Here is an 18,786-nt window from a genome sequence, read left to right as displayed (position 1 = left end):
ACACCACCAAACTAACTAGTGTAGAGGTTGCCCAGGAGGCAACAGGGAATGCAAGGTTCCTTTGGCCTATTGTCCAACAGGAGGGAGCTTTGCCTAGTGAGGAACAGAATCTGTAGCTTGAGAGACCCTGTATTTATTGTCAGCTCAGGGCAGGAGAGGCAGAGCTGTGTGTGCAGCTGTGTGCTCGAAAGAAGGGAGTAAGAGAAGAAGAAAATAAAGCAGGTAAAACTGAGGGAGAACTGGTGTGACAGGGTACGAGGAACAGCTGTCTCAACATCAAAAGGGAGCAGGAGGAGTGGTCCGAGGGAATTGGGGCTAGCACATCATGCTGAGCAGCTGGGAATTCAGGACATCAGGATGGATCAGCACGTGAGTTACACTGAATACACAGTGTGAGCCAGCCCGAGGGAAAGCTCCAGGCCCCTGGGGTTACAGAATGGGGAGAAAGGACCTGTCGAAGCATATGCACCTCTACTTTGCTAATGGACTGTGGTAGCAGCCCATCAAGATCCCCTTCTAGTATTAACACTGTAGTCAAGTGGAAGAAAATAGAAAAGCAAGCTGTTAAATTTGCAATAGGATGTAAACTTTGCAGCATACGGAAGTGGGGGGAAGTGCAGACAGAAAAGAGGGAGATCCAGGTGAATGGCAGAGACTTTCAAAGTAGAGAAGAAACTCTAATAGCATGTGCAGTAGCTCTTTCTTGGTGAGATGAAATCGAGACTTAACTTACCAGCAGGAACCTCACAGAGTTGAGGAGGCAGAGGCCTGAAGAAGCCATGTAGAAGTGCATCTTGTGCAGAGATTCGTCCCCGAGGGAAGGCTGTGAGCATCCTGGAGGCCAAATTCTCTGCTGCTGGCACCCTGCTCAGCCTAGGAAAACAGAAATATAAATAGCATAGGAGATGAGGACAAGCCAGAAAGCTAGAACCAGAACATGACGCAGCCCATCCCAGAGCTTGGGGCAGAGATAGGGGAGGAACACAGGGGAGCTGGACAAACCCACTCCAGATATACAGCTTTTCAGGACATTCGCTTTTCCATCTGACTTTGATTGTGTTGGAGTATATATATATACACAGAATTTCAACTCAAACTCATGTTTACAGAGGAATTCGAAAATAAATTTCTATTTTGTAAAAAGAAGGCTGTAAGTGAAAGGGGAAATGATGTTGGAGAGACTATATTTTGCATGTTGTAACCGGCATATCAGAGGTTGGTGTTACCAGTTTACAGTGACAATGCAAGTGCAGAAAATAATCTGACTGGCCCACTGAGAAGACCAGAGGTCAAACTTAAAAAAACTAAAGAAAATACCATTTCCTCTTTTCCTACCCTAGTACCAGTACAGCAGCTGGTTGTAAAATGTGTTGGGGATTCACAGAGAAGTATCTGTTTCTCAGGATGAGTGCTTAAAATAGATGTAATACACATATGCTCCATGTTCAGCAAATACCAATGCCAAGTGGCTGCTCTCTAGAGGAGCACACAGCTGGGGGGACGAGGAAGTAGAAGAGAGAAAACAAACCAACAAGGAAACAAATAAAAATAGTAATTTAGTTTTACAGCTTTTACTTTGTTTGTTTGTTCTGATCACGTTTCAGCTTCAGGAGGCCCATCAGAGCATGGCCTGTTGTGCTTCCTCCCTTGGCCCCCCGTCGGTGCTTCCCCTCCAAGTGACATCAGGGGCCAGGATCCCCCTGCCCCTGCACTCCCCCTCCCTATATGGGACATTTGACATGCTGACATTTTTGTTTTAAGGAGATAAAATGCAAAATAAAAAAGAAAAAGAAAAAACACAGAGAGAGAAGTAGAGAGAGACATCCTGAGAAACAAATTTATAAAAGGTATCTGGCCTCACTGTGGTAAATAACTTCCGAATTTTCACCTCCAGCAAAACGATTCAAACCTCTGCTTCCCTAGGGAGCAGGGACGGGACAGGGAGACAAAGCATCCAGGCTGAGGCTGCTTGCTAGACTGCACACCAGGCTGCCCCTGCCATGGCAGGGTCTTACTGGAGACCTTCTGCCCCCTCAGTCCCCGTTTCTGCAGGCTCCCACACTGGGCAGCAACACAGTTCAGTGCTTCCCACCATGGCTCAGGCTTCCTGGTGTTGGCTGAGCTCTGCAGAGCTCCCCTCTGATTTCTTAATTGGCCATGGAGAGTCATGGCTGAGCAGTCTGCGTGAAGCAGCTCTTTCCTTCTCCGGAGCTGAGCACGCCAAGGCAGTTTTTTGGCCCTACCAGCACGAGGACTCTGTAACAGAGAGCTGGAGCTGGCCCATGAGCAGCCCAGAGCCCTGCCACAGAGGTGCTGGGTCAGCCCGCTGGTATGGAGCTGTAACGGGGCCTGTGAAGGGATTGTGGCCATAAAGTAGAAGTACAATACAGCAGAGTTGCAAGGAATATACTTAATTCTTTGTTCAGGCTGAGAGAGGATTTGTTCTGTTCCAGGACCTGCGTTATCAGGGTTTGGGACATGTTGAGCTTTGTGTATGAGAATGGCTGACATTTCAGCAACCTGTGCTTTGCAGAAAACTTCAGCATGTTTGTTCAGAACAGCATATGGAAAACCCAGCTCATTTCCCTCTGAGCAGGGTTGTTCAGCAGTCAGCTGAATAGATAATAAACAGCAGCGATGAAAAATGTGGTTATGTCCTCAAAGGATATTTCATTCTTGACCTCTGCCTGAACACAATCCTGAGGACAAATCCTGTCCCGTCTTTTCCTACTTATGTATAAAACCTGTTGTGTGCCTCAAAATCAGTATTGTGGGGATTTGAATTTAATGACTCTCTGAGCTTGGTTACAGCACTTTGCCTGATTATAAGTTTCTTTCACTGATACATACATGCATTTTGTATATGTCTGTGCGTGTACATATGTGTGCTTGAAAAAATACTCCCTTCTCTCAGCACACTAGGGAGTGATTCAGCGGTGCTGGTGTGTCTGGTCAAGCTGAGTATGTAACCATGGCCTTAGTCTCATAGCTTTTGGCCACTAAGAATGTGATTTTCCCTCTCCTAACTAATCACAAGATTATTTCATTGTCTTATGAAAATGCTGTCCTAGCATGTCTCCCTTACTGCTGTTGAGCAACATTCCTACAGTCTGTTTTCAGAAATGAAAATTGGGACAGTGCAAAGTCTGTCTTCAGTCTGGGCAAGAGGGCCTGGGAAAGTATGACCTTCTGAATTGAACTGTGCCCCACAAAAAGCTGCATATAATGTCATTGAATCACTGCTTATCTCAGAATAATCACTACTCCTCTGAGAATAATAAACCCACTACGTGCCTACCTTTACTGCCATCTCTGAAAATCAGTTGCTTAACTGACGTTAGATCTGCTTGTTACTACAGAGCCACCCTGCACTTCCTGGGCTTGCCAAAAGAGCTCATTTCAAGCTAAATGATTGCATGAAGAAACAAATAAACCCAGAGGCGATTTTGACATTGCTGTTATTGGTAGCTTACCTGTTACAGATGACTCGGAGTCTCTGAGGTCTCCTGGAAGCAACCAGTTCTAGAAAGTGTAATATGCAATCACAAGATTAAATGAAAATCAAGCCAAATACCATTCTTTGAGCCCTTACAAAAAATATGTGCTCAGAATTTCAAAGGGCCCTATAGAATCTGTCATCTTAGTATGTATAAATATACATTATTCCTATAGGACTTGAGCACCAGCCTTGATTTTAATAAGGCTGTTCCAGTTCCGTAACCCTTTCCTTTCATATATCTGTGAGTGTAGGCTTCGGGCCTCCTTCTGTTACAGTGCAAGTCTTAGCTTTGACTTCAATAAAAGCAGTACCAGTCCCTAAAGCCTTTGCACAAAGGAAGCAGACGGAAGTTTGCAGGTCTGAATCCCCAGCAATTGTCTTGGCTTTCCAAGGGGCTGCTGAACTTCACATATTGCCCTGTGGGTACCTGGGGCTTTTCTGCGCCGATGTGGCAGAAAGATGGGACCAGAGAAAAGGTGCTGGTGTCCCGCTCTCTTCTTGCCCAGTGTTCTGCTGCCAGTCCCTCACTAAGTTTGTTGTTTATTCAGTTAACCATTCTCATGCAGGCTTAGTACTTAATGATTACGTGATCTCTACCAGACTGGAACTTAACAGAGTTCACAGTTTTGTGAAGGCTGCATTCTTGTTGATGTTTTTCAAGGACATATTTCTAAACATTGTGGAAAATGTAGAGCAATACATTCCTCAAATGTTTTATTATAAAGCATGAATTTTCTCAGGCTTAGATATGAATGAATGGCTTAAGCCTGGAAAATTTTCCCTTAGAGCTGATCAACAGAGACATTTTCTTGCATCAGAGAGGCTGTAATTTCTACCCACCTACATTTTCCTGAGCACCGTTTCTGGCAGCAGGGAATGAACAGTGGTACTCTAGTCATGGAAAGGAGAGCAGGAAGGGTGGTGTTGACCTCTCTCACAGCCCAGCCTGGACAAGAATTCCCTACAGCAGTGAGACCACCGGGAGGCAAGCGCCACTGGTTTGTTGCCAGTAGACTCTGAGCTTGGTTGGGGTTTGTGCTGCACCATCCAAGGGCATCTTCCCTCCCTTCCTGCCTGGAAGCACCAGGCACATCATTCACGGACAGGAGCTGCCCGCTGCAGGCAAAGTGGGAGTCCCCTCTGCCTTTACCTGCATAAGGCCGTTTCCAGAGTGCCAGGCCCATGGACTCGGTCACTCAGTGTCTGACCTGATGCACAGACAATTTGAAAAAGTGTAAATTACTGAACTTCCTGCTCTTGATCTTTCCAGCAGCAATCTTTCACCATTAAACCAGGCCAGCAGATTGTTAAACCTGCCTATCACAGGGTAAGTAACAATTCACAATTGAAATGTTCTCCTACACCCAAATACTAAGGTAACTTCTAGAGCAGTAAATGACAATATAACTTGGGATGGGATTCATGTTTAGGTGCCAGAGCACTGGAATTATTGCCAATATATAAAAGTTATATGTTAGCATCTTGAATACTCCCTTCCCAAATCAGTCACCAAGATTAACTGGCACAACATTCCCCTTGGATCTCTAATAACATTTTCACTGGATCATCTTTCCTTCTTTTTGCTCCCTTGACTGTAATAAATGTGTAGAAATACATTATCCATATTGAGTAAAGATGTAAAATTTCCAGGTAGAAGAAAAACAATTTAAAAAATGGTTTGGAAAGGCATAAGGTTTTTCTGTATGAAATAGAAAATTTTGCCTCTTCACAGAGGTGGCCAAAATCTTTCAGATGTTATAGCTTTCTGCCAGAAAAAATTGATTTGGGAAATGGAAATATTCCATGATAATATATCAATTTCATTTAATATTTAGTAAAAATGTCAAGAAGACTGAAATATTGTATTTTAACTCTACTGAAATCTTTTAACATTAATATTCTTTAATGAGTTTAACATAAAATTTAAAAAAACGCATGTTCAGTTGGTAACAGCAGGGCAAAATGTTTCAATAATATCTAAGTGAAATGTCACTTTGTTTTTAGGGAGTGAGTTTTCAAGATTAATATTCCAAAGAGGAAATAGGATTTTCTTTACATTACCAATAGAAATATCAGCTTGCTTACTGGGAACTGGGAGGAATACCTGAATTATAGTGTTTGCTGTCTTGAGCAAGCCTCTTGACTTAAGTTTATCATTTATATAACATGGATATTAATAATTATCTGCAAGGGATAGTGTAAGAGCCGCTGAGCCAACTACGGCTGTCCCTGACCAAACACATCTCTCTATGGAGAATTCTGCTTGAGTGAGGACTGCCACTTTGAGTATGCAGAACTTTGATTATAAATGGAAGATATGGGTAAGAAAACAGTGCATCTCTGCTCAAGGATTTAGTGCAGTTAACTAATCCACTTTAAATCAGTTCAGATTAATCTCCTGACTGACCCCATATAGACAAACCCTTTGAGAATGCCAAGGAACCATTGTGTTGAGCAGGGTAAAAACAGAGCAGTAAATATTTTCCCTACTGTAAGATTAAGACCAATCTAAAATTGTAAGACAATGTAAACAGCTACTCCCTAAAGGTAAGAGATAAAGAATATTTGTATATCATTCCAAAAAGTGGATGAACTACTGATTTAATCGTCTCACGATGATGATCTAGACATAAAAATGATGGGATTGTGTAGGACTGATTGGTTTTTTTAACAATAAGAGTAGATCTGAAGAGGTAGCGCTGAGGTTTGGTTTTTTCTGTCCATATGCAAGGCAGTTTGTGCTAATGAGGAAATACCTTCCTATTTGAAAACCCAGGTGGAAGTGGCTAATGAACTGATAATGAGGCAAGCAAGCTAGAGGACAAAAGTTAAACTTTCCTAATTGATGAAGAGAGAGAAAGAGGATGCCAAGTGCTGCTGGATGAACGCGCTGTGGTTGCAGGCTCACAGGGAAAATTTCTCTCATTAGTGAAATCTCTGTGGCTGCAGGACAGAAGCAGAGCTCTGTGTGTGTGGCAGGCTGGAAACTGAAGGCTGTGCCCAGTGCCACACAGATAGGAAGTTTCCCTACACCCTGCCCAGTATATATTGCACATTAGTTACAGTGCTGCTCTTCCCTTTGAAATCAAAGCCATGTGCAGTTTTTTATGACGACAAAAATTTTATCGTTTTAGAATTCAGTTTTCAACCATCCCATTTACTAAATGAAACATCAGCATAAAAAGTGAGAGTTTATTTAAAAAAAAAAGCACTCAGAGTGCAGCCTTCATCTGCATTCTCACAGATGTCATGGGAAGTTTGCGTTTCAGGGCCTGCTGCTTGTTGCCTCCATCTGCTGGTGACAATTTGGAAACTCAACAGACGCTGAAATTCTGCACCTGGGAGCACCAGCTGCCTCTGGAAAACTTCTAAATCTCATTCTTCATACCAAAGCCTGCAGATCCGTGAAAAACTAGGCTTAATTTGAAAGTCATTAGTGCATCTGAAAGGGTGCTGTGTAAAACCTGTATCTGCTACATAAGGTGATACTACCTGGCATAGGAGACTTCATCAGTCAGCCTGTGTGATAAATCAAGGCATGAAGCTCACTCATAGCGAGTTTATCCTGTTCTAGATAGATAAGCACTGTTCCTTACTTTTTGGAATCCAAATGTAAGAAAAAGGAACCAAAAACTAACTTGGTACATTGGGCACTCCAGTATTCCCAGTTTGGCAAAAGCACCAGCCTAATGTCATGGGCTGTGATTCCTAATCCTTTCCTGCCCTTGACCCCCGCTGTCTAGATTCAAACTTGTAACCATTAATGGGGCTGGATCAAAACACTGGCCTTCTGGTGTCACCAATGGTGTTTAGAGGGGATTTAAACTCTGCTTTTCAGCGCAGTGAAATGAACACAGCAGTAGATTAATGCAAGGATTTGAGCTCACACAGCATGAGAGCTTTCAAAAATAGTGTTAACAGAGCTACAACTGCCTCTTTCAGGGGAAGCAAAATGAGAAGAACAGAACAAATGAACGAACACAGGGCAAAGCCTTGTCACTACAGGCAGGGCTGCTAAGCCCAGGGAGCCAGGGAGAGGGCCAGCGAGTGTGCTGAGATGTGGGGCAGGAGTTCTCCCAACCCTTCATGCTTTCCAGGAAATGGTTCTCAAGCCAGGAAGGGGGGAACAACATGCTTTCAGGCCCCATAACTGCATGTAATTCCCTACCCTAAGTATCTCCTCTTCTGTAGAGGGGAGGTGAGACCACAGTCATCAGGGCTGGCCATGGACGGGTTGCTCACCCATCCTTCCTGTTCGCCTGTGGCCAGGCACAGGTTGAGATTTTGGCAAACTAGGCAGTGGACATGAGGCTGTTTCTGAGCTTCTTTGTGCAAGAAGACATAGGTGGTCAAGTACTCCTTTGTGCATTTTATCTCTTGCCAGTTGCTCATAGAGGAAGCAGTGGAGTTGCTTTTTCTCCAGCTGCCCCGTGTGTGCCTGGCTCACAGACCCCACAGCCCATGCTGTATCTTCTGTTCAGACTGCAGCAGGATGTGCTCAAGCCCACAGGAGTGACAGGAAAACATCTAAAGTTTTCCAGCTTTCATTTCAAAGATTCCTACTAACCCAGCTGGCTCAGGAACCCTTCCAGTAACAACCTCAGTCTGGGGCTGAGCCTACACTGCTGAATCCAGGGGGAGTTTTGCCATCAACTTCAATGAGAATAGGATCACACCTCAGTGCTTTGTTTTGCCTGTGTTTGTTCCTTGCCTCGGGCAGGAACCTGTTTGTTTGTTTGCTGCCTGTGCTCAGTTCGAACATCAATAGGACTAGCTAAAAGAATTCAAACCATCAGATTTGGGGAAGAGCTCCAAAGTTTGTTTGCTTATCTGAACCAACCCAGGCACCCAGATTCACACAAATGGTCTGGGAATAACCTCAGGAGAGAAGGTTTTCTCAGCCAGACTCCACAGATTCCATTCGGGCTGAGCATATCCTGGGGTACGAACAGCTTTTGTGCTTGAGGGAAGAGAGGGGAAGTACCCAGAAGCATGTAAATGGCAAATAGCTTTAAACAAGGAGACTAATTTGCCTCCTTACCAGCAGTCCCATCAAAAAGTGACTTGATTTAGTTCCTGAGTAGGGTAAATAATCCAACCTTATATGACTAACCTTCTTCTGTTCAGAGCGGTTTGTGCAAGCCAAGGTGCAAGCCAAGTGCTTCGTTCCAGTATGTGGCTGGAACAGCTCACAACTCCTTAGGCAGGTTCTGAGGAGGGGAAAGGGATATTGCGTCTCAAGCTGGCACAGCTATTGCCCCAAATACTGACGTAACTCCCCTCTCCCATGTGTTTGCTAGCATGCTGGGATGCTCCCACAGAAAGGTGTCTTCTGACTCCTGCATTTCTGGCCTGGTCCAGCCACAAAAGGTGCCAGCATCCCAGGATCACAGCACAGGCCAATTCTGGCCCTCTGGAGTCTGTCCGTTAAGGGAACTTTTTTATCAAGTCCGAAAGCAAGTCAGGCTTGAAAACTGCTTATGATGACTAGACTTGACTTTCCTGGAGCTATTGCCATGCTGCCTGCATGCCTGTCCTCTCCCTCACGGCCCTCCAAAAGGCACCCTCCACAGCAGCAGAGGACAGCACTGCTCCTCAGACCAAACACCGCTAAGTGGGAGTCACTGCTCAGGGCACTTCTGGGCACTCGCATTCTCCACTGTCTGAACAAGTTTCTTTGCCAGCATAGCCTTCATGCTTGCACTTTTAGGTTGTCCCTCTATAAGGAACAGGATACCTAATCATCATCACTGAGAGTTTTTGGCCTTGTGTGAACAGATGACTGGCATAAAAAAATTCTTTGTGATTAGTAAGTCCCACAAATGAGCATTTCTTTCCTCCCAGACTACTCTTCTCAACTTGTAGACTACCCAGCCAAGCCTTCTACAACTTAGAGAAGAAAATGCTTCCTCCAGCTGTCTGCTCTGTGCTTGCTTGCTATCCAAATTAAACTTGCTGTGGACAGCGACACATTCCCATTTCACGCTGGTTTGATTAATGTGTCTCAGCTAATTGTGTGAAGGATTCCAGTCTTTTCGACTGTGAGACCAGGTTATTGTTCAGCCAATCTCGGCTACCATGTGAAAATGGGGGCTGTTTAGTGTTCATGCAACATAATCAAAGGAGGGGCTTCTTGGACTGGGTCACAGAGCAACACCCACTTCTTTGAAAAGATGTTACTATGCTCTACTAAACCTGCAAACCTCTTGCTCAAAGCACGTCTTCTCCCTCCTCCTCTCCCCCCTGCTCTTTTTTTCTCCTTCCAGATAGACAGACTCCCCCCACCACTCTCCTAGGGTACAAGTGAGAGAGAATGGCTAGATTGTAGATGGGTGAATTTCACATTCCAGGGTTTTTAATATTTCACTTTTATATTTCTTTTACAGAACGATCCTGCTGAGAGGCTGAGAATCAGTGCTCATCATTTCCCCCTTACTGACACTTGAATATATTTTCCCAGGAGAAAACATTAAACAAAAAGAGAAAGAGAGAAAGGGAGAGAGAGAGGGAGAGGGAGAGTGACTGAGCTAGCTTTTCAAAGCATACTTCTCAACCTGCCCACATCAAAATAAGAGACAACTGGCCCTTTGAAGTCCAGGACACAGACTCCTCTACCAGCCCATGTGGAAATAAAAGAATCCAGCTTTATAAATCACACAGATTTCTCACCTTGCCCACATCAAAATCAGGGACAGTGACCTTTAAAGCTGAGGTTTAAAGGTCCCCAAACCAATCTCCATAAAAATAAGGAGAGTTCAGATAAACTGTGTCTCCAGGTGCCTGTCAGCTTTTCCAGTCTAAACCAGGAGACATTGGTCCTTTGCACTGAGAAGTGGAGAATGTGAGTACTTGCAGCAATGAAATTCCCCCTTATACTTAGGTATACCCAGCACTCACTGAGGCAACTTTGCCATGCATGTACCTTTGATTGCATACTAGGCCAATCCCACTGTTGTTGTAGGTCCTACAACACCGCTGTCATTAAGTAGCTCAAGGGATTCAGTAACACTGAAGCACAGGATTTTTCATAATGAGAATTACTGACCCAAAAATTGAGTGGCTAGTGGCTCAGAGAAAAAGTTGGCCTTCTTGTGAGTTAAATCCTACCTGGGTTATAGTTGGGGAGCTTGGAAAGTCCTGGCCAGGTGTCCTCAGTTGGGACCCCCAATACCTATGCAAAAGAAGAAAGAGAGTGAGAAGAGCAATATCTCTTTCTGCCTGTACTTTCCCCTGGTGTGGAGTTGGAGAAAGCAGTCTCAATGGAGAGTGATTGGCCTTTCCTGTAAATCAGCATAGAATTCACACTGCCCTGTCTGGGTCTGGATCTACCACTGTGCATAAAGGACACTGACATTTTAGCACTCGGATTTTGTAGCAGAAAGGATCCTGCTGAGATTGAACGCTGTTGCTGCTGGGAACATCAGTGAAGGCATATGCAGCTTCACTGCCAGGTGCCACTTCTGCCTGTGTTTGCCAGCCCAGGGGTCTGTTGAGCCCCTTTCAGTGCTGAAGGTGTCCTCCTGAGCCAGAGCTGCACTGGGGACTTACTCTGCCCACTTGCGCTGGCAGCAGCTGATACACTCAGCAGCAGCACAGGCTGTGAGCTGTGACAGAAACCCCTGCCTTCTGAGGTGAAAAAGAAAAGCTGGCAGACAGGTCTAGTGGCAGGTGCTAGAAAGCAATCCAGTGCCTCATCCTGAAGGATGCAGAGCTTCTGCAGTGTCTTTGGCCTTTACTGGGAGTTGTGGGCTTCAGAAGTAACTGCTTGTTGAGCAAAGTCTGGGCCCGTAAAGCCTCCTCCAACCTCATTTTAGCTGCTGAAATGTGTGAGATCAAGAGCATCTGGATTTCTGCAGTTGCAGATGCTCAGTGTTATTATTATTTACTTAATGCATGCAAAAGCTCTGTGCCTATTGATATGTATGATTCATGCTGAAGAGGTAAAGCCACATATTTAAGAAGACCTCACAGAATGTGAAAGGGTAGTATAAATCAGTACTGCTAGCTCCAAGCACTCAAAGCTTATCATCCAGACAACCCACGGAATTATCAGATTTCCTTAAAACCCAGTGAAATTTTAACATGAAAAATTTCAGGGTTTTTATTCACTTTCTTTTCTCCAACATTAGATTTGTCTCACATTAGTTACACCTTGCATAGGATAGACAACAAATGTAAGCTGAGATATGTGATATGGGGAACTCAGCCTCACAAAAACTTGTGGTAAGTTTGCAAGAAAACAGGCATCAGTAAAAAAATACATTAAAGAAGGAAGAAATATAAAGCTTGGTTGTTGCAGTTGTTAAGCATCTGGTAGCTGACTGCTTTTTTCACTCACAGCTGGGAAATAGCTGTGAGGACAATTACAGCTACCTGGGGAAGACAGCCATGAGCAGGGACTGCATCTCACAGCTGGTGCATATTTGCATGGTGGGCTCTGGAGGGATGTGGCTTGCTGTGGCCCATGTTTCCAAGCTGCTTATGGACTTAGCCTGCCACAGCAAAGAAAAAGGGATAGGACCCTTGTCTCTGCTCTGCTCACCTGTAAAATCAGTCTTGGGAGTTTTCAAACTCCCCAAAGAGGTGTCTTGCAGTGTTCAGCCATGTGAGGATGTTGGAAGTTGGCTTGCACCAAGGGATGAGGATGTGTTCATGACTGGTGTGTATATCATGTAAGTAGGGCAGGTCAGCCCAAAGTAAACTCTATATGCACAGGAAAGAGTTGGAGTCTGAATTTGAATCCAGAATTTGCTGTCTTTTGCTATCTGGTTAGATTTATAGGAAGCATTAACTTGGGCCCTCATTCTTCAAGGTTTCTTTTGAGCCATTGGACATCAGTTCTAAAGGCATCAGAGGAAGCTGGGGAAGTTCAGGATATAGTAAAATCATCCTCACCAGGGTCAGCACTCTGCTTCTTTTGGTGAAGAATTTTAAAAAATAGTTATTTGTGCATGCTCGTACTTTGCTACAAAAGGTTTTCAGCAAATACTTTAATTTTGCTTTGTTGAGGTGTGAAAGCACTCAGAGGACCAATCATCGCATGCCATATGAATTTGTTTTTTCTGAGCCTTTTCTTTACAAAAGATGCTTTTCCAAACCACACATTTGGATCTGCTTTTGTTCTCCAATGTAACAGGGCAAGTGATCTCCTCTCCCTCGACCTCTTCTCCCCTGGATCTTTAGTGAGATTCCTTGCCAAATCAGACAATGCATTACATTTACTTAATTGAAATTAATTATACTCTGACAATTTGTTTACCTGTTGTATATCCACCCTATCAAATCTAGCTGTTAACTCACTGGCCCATGCCATCAGACAAAGCAAAGCATCTTTTCTGTGCTTCACTCTATAGTGAAAGGTCTTGGTGCAGTTTAGTTCAGTCCACTTGGGAAGAGGCACAGTTTCAGCCAGAAATGTTTTTACAATGCCTGTTTTTCAGCAAGTGGTTTCAGTTGGTGTAAATCATTGTCCTCTCTCTCTCTGCCCTCTGACTGCTTGCTTCTCCTGTGACAACTTAGCTGAATGAATCAACCTAGCTGATTTGGCTTACTTTTGTTGGGAAGTTTTATTCTATGTTTTATGTCAAGAAGCCTTGTAGTCATTCATTTGGCATTTGTCACGTGTTCAGCTCAGCTCCAGAAGCACACTGGTGGCATTCTGCAGCCTAATCCAGCCCACATGAAGTCCTTCTCAGCACGATGTTAATCAATAAGATGGAGTTTTGCATGCAAAACCTATGCCTGATCTCTGAAAATTTGAATGATGGACCTTAAGTTTGTCAGGTTTGCTCACTCTCCATGTCATGAGTGAACTGGAGATGCTGCAGTTCGCATTCATTCATGCCATACTTCCATAACTAGCGCTACCAGCCTTCCCTTCGCATTTGGCCCTGCTCCTGTGCCATGCCTCCTTGAGTACTACTGGTCATTAATGCTGCTGTTTGTGCAGCCAGAGGACGAGCTGGGTAAAAGAGCTGTTTTCATTTAGAGTAAGCCAGGGAGAAAACGAAGTCACAGGTTCCCCAGTTCACGTAGCCCCACATGTGAGAGGTGACACAGGAGCAGCAATGAGCAGCCAGGGCTAGAGATGAGGGATGGAGACTGCTTAAGGGGGTCCTTACCTCTAGGAGAATTGTTGGTGAAATGGCAGTCAGTCAGTCCTGATTATTCAACAGGACAAGCACATTTCACAGAATGGGGATTTTCCAGCCAAATATCTATATGGTGTCTCAACCATCAGTCCTACATGGAGATAAGCATGCTGGGTGATACAGACTCATGCACACAAATGCAGATGGTCTCTAAACCAGTGCAGGAGTCCTCTATATTATTAGTACATGAAAAGAAGTGACTATTAGAAAACAGTAGGAGTCCCCGTTCTGAACCTCACACTCGGCAAAATATCTCAAGCTAGACATCGAAAGCCTCTAAGGAGCTTTGAAATCTTGCCCTAACACGGAGCCTCATTCCAGGCTGTATAATAACATAAAACCTTCTGTGAAAAGCACTAATTATTTCATAGCTCTTAAGGCTTCCTCATGATTTTTAAATAAGGGTTTTTTTGCCTTGTATAGCACAAATCCTATTAATCACGGTGTTAGTTATAATGCCAGAGAAATTACGATAGTGCTATAACCCTCTAATGCAAACCCACAGGAAATATATCCAGAGATTGCAGAGACATAACTGTAAGGATACCCTTCACTCACACTCTGAGAAACTGGGCCCTGCCCTGGCTTTGAACCCTGTTAATTGGCCAAGTATGGATTTTTTTTTTCCTCAGTAATTCTTTTTTTCTCCCACTCTCTATGAAGGAGAAAGTCAGCATTTATTTAAATGGACTGAACTTAAGTCTGAGAACTGGATGCACTTGTCTGACATCACATTCTAGCTACAAACAGAGAGGAAAACCCTACCAAGCAGAAGTGTTTCTGGATAAAGGGATTAAGAAGGAAAAATCTGACTTACACAGTCTTGAAGCTATAAAGTAATTTCTCATGACTTTCCAAATTTCTTTTTTTCTGTACTTTCTCCTTTGAAAACCCATGCCTGGGAAACACTCTATGCAGAAGAGTCCCTGGGAGGAGACATGAAAGGGCAGACACCTACAGCAAAAGCCAGTATGAGTCCATAGGCTGACCTTCCTGTTAAGTCAGCAAGAGGGTCAGCAAGAGGGGTCATGAACATACAGAATCCATCAGTGCTGCCAACTGCCTCAGTTCTACCCAGCTGCACTAAGGACGTGGCCCCACGTTTCTGTTTCCCCAGCAGAAAAAAACAGCTTAAGAGGCTCCTGAATATGTCCGCTCTCACTCACTGCTGCCTTTAAAAGTAACTTCACACTTTCCATTATGCCAAAGCAGTCTCTAGAGCTGCACCATAAACCAGATGATACAAAATGTTCCAAGGTAAAATGAAGAAGGATCTCTGACAAACCTCAGGGTCTTGCCATTTTCAAGGTAGTTTAAGAGCAGTATTAGAGCTCCTTTGTGAGAATATGGTGTGCTGTATCCTACAGTAAGTAAAGGATTTAACAAGAAGCAACAGAATTTGCAGTACCTGCACACCTTTTATGCCTTCTTCAATTTGATGTCACTTTAATTGGCTTTAAATTTTTGATAAGATGACAAACATCAAAGGGAAATCATTTGATTTACTCTTGTGTCTGTAAGAAAGTTGCAAATATAAAATGGGTTACAAAGTCTGCTATAACTTGGTACATTAGACCAAATTATTTCTGCTATTCACGGGACCTATGCTTAGGACTTCAAAATTAAGTAGGCTGGAGCAACAGATTCTTTTTCTCTCCCATTTCAGGGTATATTTTACTCACCGTCCAGATCTTCTCCAGCTGTTCATGAGTACCAGAAGTTCCTGCAAATATTGGCTGACCGTGGATCATTTCAACAAATATACAGCCTGCACTCCTGCAAGAAACCCAAGGTATTAACTCATTCACATACATGACATATGTAATATGATTGTTGGGATGGGCAGGGAGAAAAGCAGAGATATAATTGTGGGACTGGAAATTTAGAAATTCTGATTTGTACATGCAGAAATCCTGATATAAGCTGTAAATTCTCTCTATATATTGCAGCTGAAGTCTGAAAAGCACCAGTCTGATGTGTCAGTATTGTATATCCACCTCATGACATCTAGTGAGAGTGTGTGTGAAGCAAGAGGGGATGTGGGGTGTCTGTATATATGTAAATAAATAGAGGCTTCAGCGAAGACTGATATATCTCCACAGTGTGGTGGTGGGCAGGACCTAGCACTATAAAAATGCCTACTGACTGTGGAAAGTCAGGAAGGTTTCCTTTGGGAAGGGTCATCTTGTACATCCCCGATCTTGTACCATGTTCTAGGCACTTGCAACTGGCCATTGTTGCAAGTTGTATGTAGTACCATTAACCTCATCCTAGTCCTACAGATTGAATCACTTGAATTGAAAAGCTCACAAGTCAAAAAGGACTGGAGCAGATCAGAGACAAGTCACATTCACACCCCTCCAGGATTTTAGAAAAAAACAAAGCAGTCAAAGTTCCATACAAGTCTGTTCCTATCTCCTTTTTCTCATCAACACCACCCACAAAAAAAACCCAATTCACCTTTCACCAGCAAGACAAGACAGGTGATATCCTTGGAAAAGAAACTCACCAAGCACCATCTTTTTTTCCATTACAGAACAACTTGTTTCAAGTCTCTGTCAATTAATCCTATTACAAATCATCTTAAAAAATGGGCGTGGCAGAGGCCTGTGGAATACAACGTTGCTTCCCATGAAAAAAGGGTGTAACATCTGAGTGCTATCAGTTGGAAAGATAAACAGGGAACTACTAAACACTACATTGGCTTGAAGGATATAATAGATGCAGAAAGAACCCAGAGGCACTAACCACTAGATTGATTTTTCCTTCAGAAGCAATTAGCTCTTCCTTGGAAAACTGAAAGCAAGATATCATAGCATAAAGAACCTTGCGACAACACCGAGTTAAAGTGTTCTTATTTTTATGTCATCCCCTGCACTGCACTTGTGCCAAAGCAAACCAGTCAGTTTAAAAAACACCCAACACTTGCAAAAATGCTTAATTTTACTAAGGTGGATTAGTCCTCATGGCAATAATGATGAGATAATTGTAGATAGTCAGGTAGACTGACCTATTTGCAGCTATTCCCATCTCTTATTGTACCGTGTAAAACTCCCCTCATTTACTTTTTAGTCATTTTCCTCAGAACATTTTCTAGATTTTCTGTCTTTTTACTAAGCCCCATCACAGCTTTTCAGGTTTCAGTGTCAGTCTTTGGTTATAGTATGTTTGAGTCCTTTAAGTTCAGATGTTGAAATCCTTGATTTGTCTTATAAGCTCTGAGAGTATTATTTTCACTTGCTGAGCAATAACTGGTAATCTCTTCTGGTCATCTGTACTCATGTGTTACCCCTTGCAGCTTGTTTTTGCAATACTGTAGTTGCTTTTCCCACCTGGCTGTGGTCAGTTGAAACCCTGACATGTAACTCATCTGTGGTATTCATTTTGGTCATACTTGCACACCAGGTGATGCCAAGCCTGTTTTCAGATCCATATCTAATGCTGTTTCTACAAACATCTCTGCTGCACTTTCCCTTAGCTTCCTGTATCCTAACCTTGGCAAGTGTTGTGAGATGAGCTCCTTGCTTGTCTAATATGCTCTTACAGACTCCAGGCATCATGAAACTTAACCCACAGCTGTTGCAACATAGATTTCTTTTGTGTTTCATTGCACTACCACATCACTAGACATTATTTTGGAGCCCACAGATAGATTCTACTGAGACCAGTGTCATACCAACCCTCTGTTTTCACAGCTGACGTACATGCCCAAATGGCTCACCCTATTTTGCAACCACAGGGGCTACTGTAATCTGCTGATTGCATTGCACAAGTTTAGCTGTGTATGGTCAAAACAATTCAGGTACACTTGATTTGGAGGGAGAAGAGAATCAGCTCTATGTGGTTTTGGAGCAAGTTTGCATTCTGATATCCCGGCTAGAAAGGGCCATTAGACTGGCAAAAGCAGGAACATTTTTTCCTAGGTGCAGCCAGCATTTGCTAAGAATTGCTCATGAGTAAAGAGTTCACTAATAGGCAAGCTGTCAGTTTGAGGAGAGGAACAACTTGTGGGTTGCTACAAATGTAGTTTCTGGTAGAGCTCTCTTGTATTCCTGGTTTATTCCCATTGGCTCTGGAAGCCTGTAAATCTCAGTGTCTCTAATAAAGACAAAACTATCAGAGCAACCACAACTGCTGGAAAGGAGTTCTTTGTTTCTTGTAGCGAGATTCAGTTGACAGCTGCCTTTAATGCCTGCTTGATATTGATTCATCAGTGACAATTATGACTGTTTCTACCTCTGTTTTCAGATGAAATATGTTTTTCTTTACAAAAAAAGGCCAGAAGTAGTTAGAACAACTAACGTATGGGTACCCCCCTCTTTCCTCAGATGTTTTTGTCTACCTGATAAAGCAGGACTTTGGTAACTAGTACTAGTCATCATATTAGATTTGCAATAGAGGCCTTGACTTTCCTTCTGAGATACAGATTTACAGTTACTGCTCTAACAGCATTACGAGGATCCTTTTGTTAATGATGATTATTCAAATGCATTTACTTTTATATATTTCTAAATATTTAAACTTGGCATTGCTTCATTTTTTCCCTTTTCCTTCTTACCCCTCTGATATTAATTTCTAAGGTCGCCTTAGCCCTTCCAATCTATAAGTTTCTTAGAGCGTCTCAGTCCCATAAAGCTGCCTTGGGAAGAGATAGGGCAGAGAGAAGGATCTTTTGGGAAGAGGTCTAGACATGATGTTTTCACATGTGCTAGATATGCACATGAATCAAAACAGTGGCAGCTAAAGTAACAGGAGAGGTTATAGGGATATTCAGGAAGTATAAGCAGATCTGGTTCATATAGCACTGTTTTATCTGTCTGCAATCCCTAGGGTAGGTGTGAACACTGCACTTAGACCTCAGCCTGCAGTGCTGCATCACAGTGGTGAGACGTTTTCATAAGGATGAAGATCTAGGATATCACTGAGGCATCCCAGAGTTCCCTCTCCATGTTTGGTTTGGTTTGTTGTTGGGGTTTTTTTTGGCATTAGGAGATGGCAGTTTTGTATTTAACCAGAAATATATCCATTCTCTTGTTCCTCACCAAGCATGGTCTGTATAGTGGAGCCCTTAGCCTATCTCTCCCAGTTTGGCATAGAAGGGCAATGTGAACCAGTCTGAGGAGAAGGCTGTAGTGG

General features: G+C 43.3%; 1 protein-coding gene and 1 long non-coding RNA gene across 2 annotated transcripts in view; one reads left to right on the top strand and one right to left on the bottom strand.

Annotated features, from left to right (window-relative positions):
- Positions 1 to 10,184, top strand: part of LOC113965218 — a 147,096-nt gene extending 136,912 nt beyond the window's left edge. Inside the window, exon 6 of the long non-coding RNA XR_003533476.1 lies at positions 9,886 to 10,184. This is a non-coding gene — a long non-coding RNA (uncharacterized LOC113965218). The remainder of the gene's footprint in view (positions 1 to 9,885) is intronic.
- Positions 1 to 18,786, bottom strand: part of CDK15 (cyclin dependent kinase 15) — a 37,918-nt gene that overhangs the window by 7,357 nt on the left and 11,775 nt on the right. The window contains exons 9-12 of the mRNA XM_027678275.1: positions 15,333 to 15,426; positions 10,607 to 10,670; positions 3,474 to 3,522; positions 734 to 873 (exon numbers count right to left, since the gene is read on the bottom strand). Coding sequence (XP_027534076.1) covers positions 734 to 873; positions 3,474 to 3,522; positions 10,607 to 10,670; positions 15,333 to 15,426 — 347 coding nt within the window. The remainder of the gene's footprint in view (positions 1 to 733; positions 874 to 3,473; positions 3,523 to 10,606; positions 10,671 to 15,332; positions 15,427 to 18,786) is intronic.

Source organism: Neopelma chrysocephalum, unplaced genomic scaffold (genome assembly GCF_003984885.1).
Source record: "Neopelma chrysocephalum unplaced genomic scaffold, ASM398488v2 Primary Assembly neopelma1_44, whole genome shotgun sequence".
NCBI classification, from domain to species: Eukaryota; Metazoa; Chordata; class Aves; order Passeriformes; family Pipridae; genus Neopelma; species Neopelma chrysocephalum.
The sequence above is the reverse complement of the archived record's forward strand: the minus strand, read 5'-3'. Positions and strand labels throughout refer to the sequence as shown.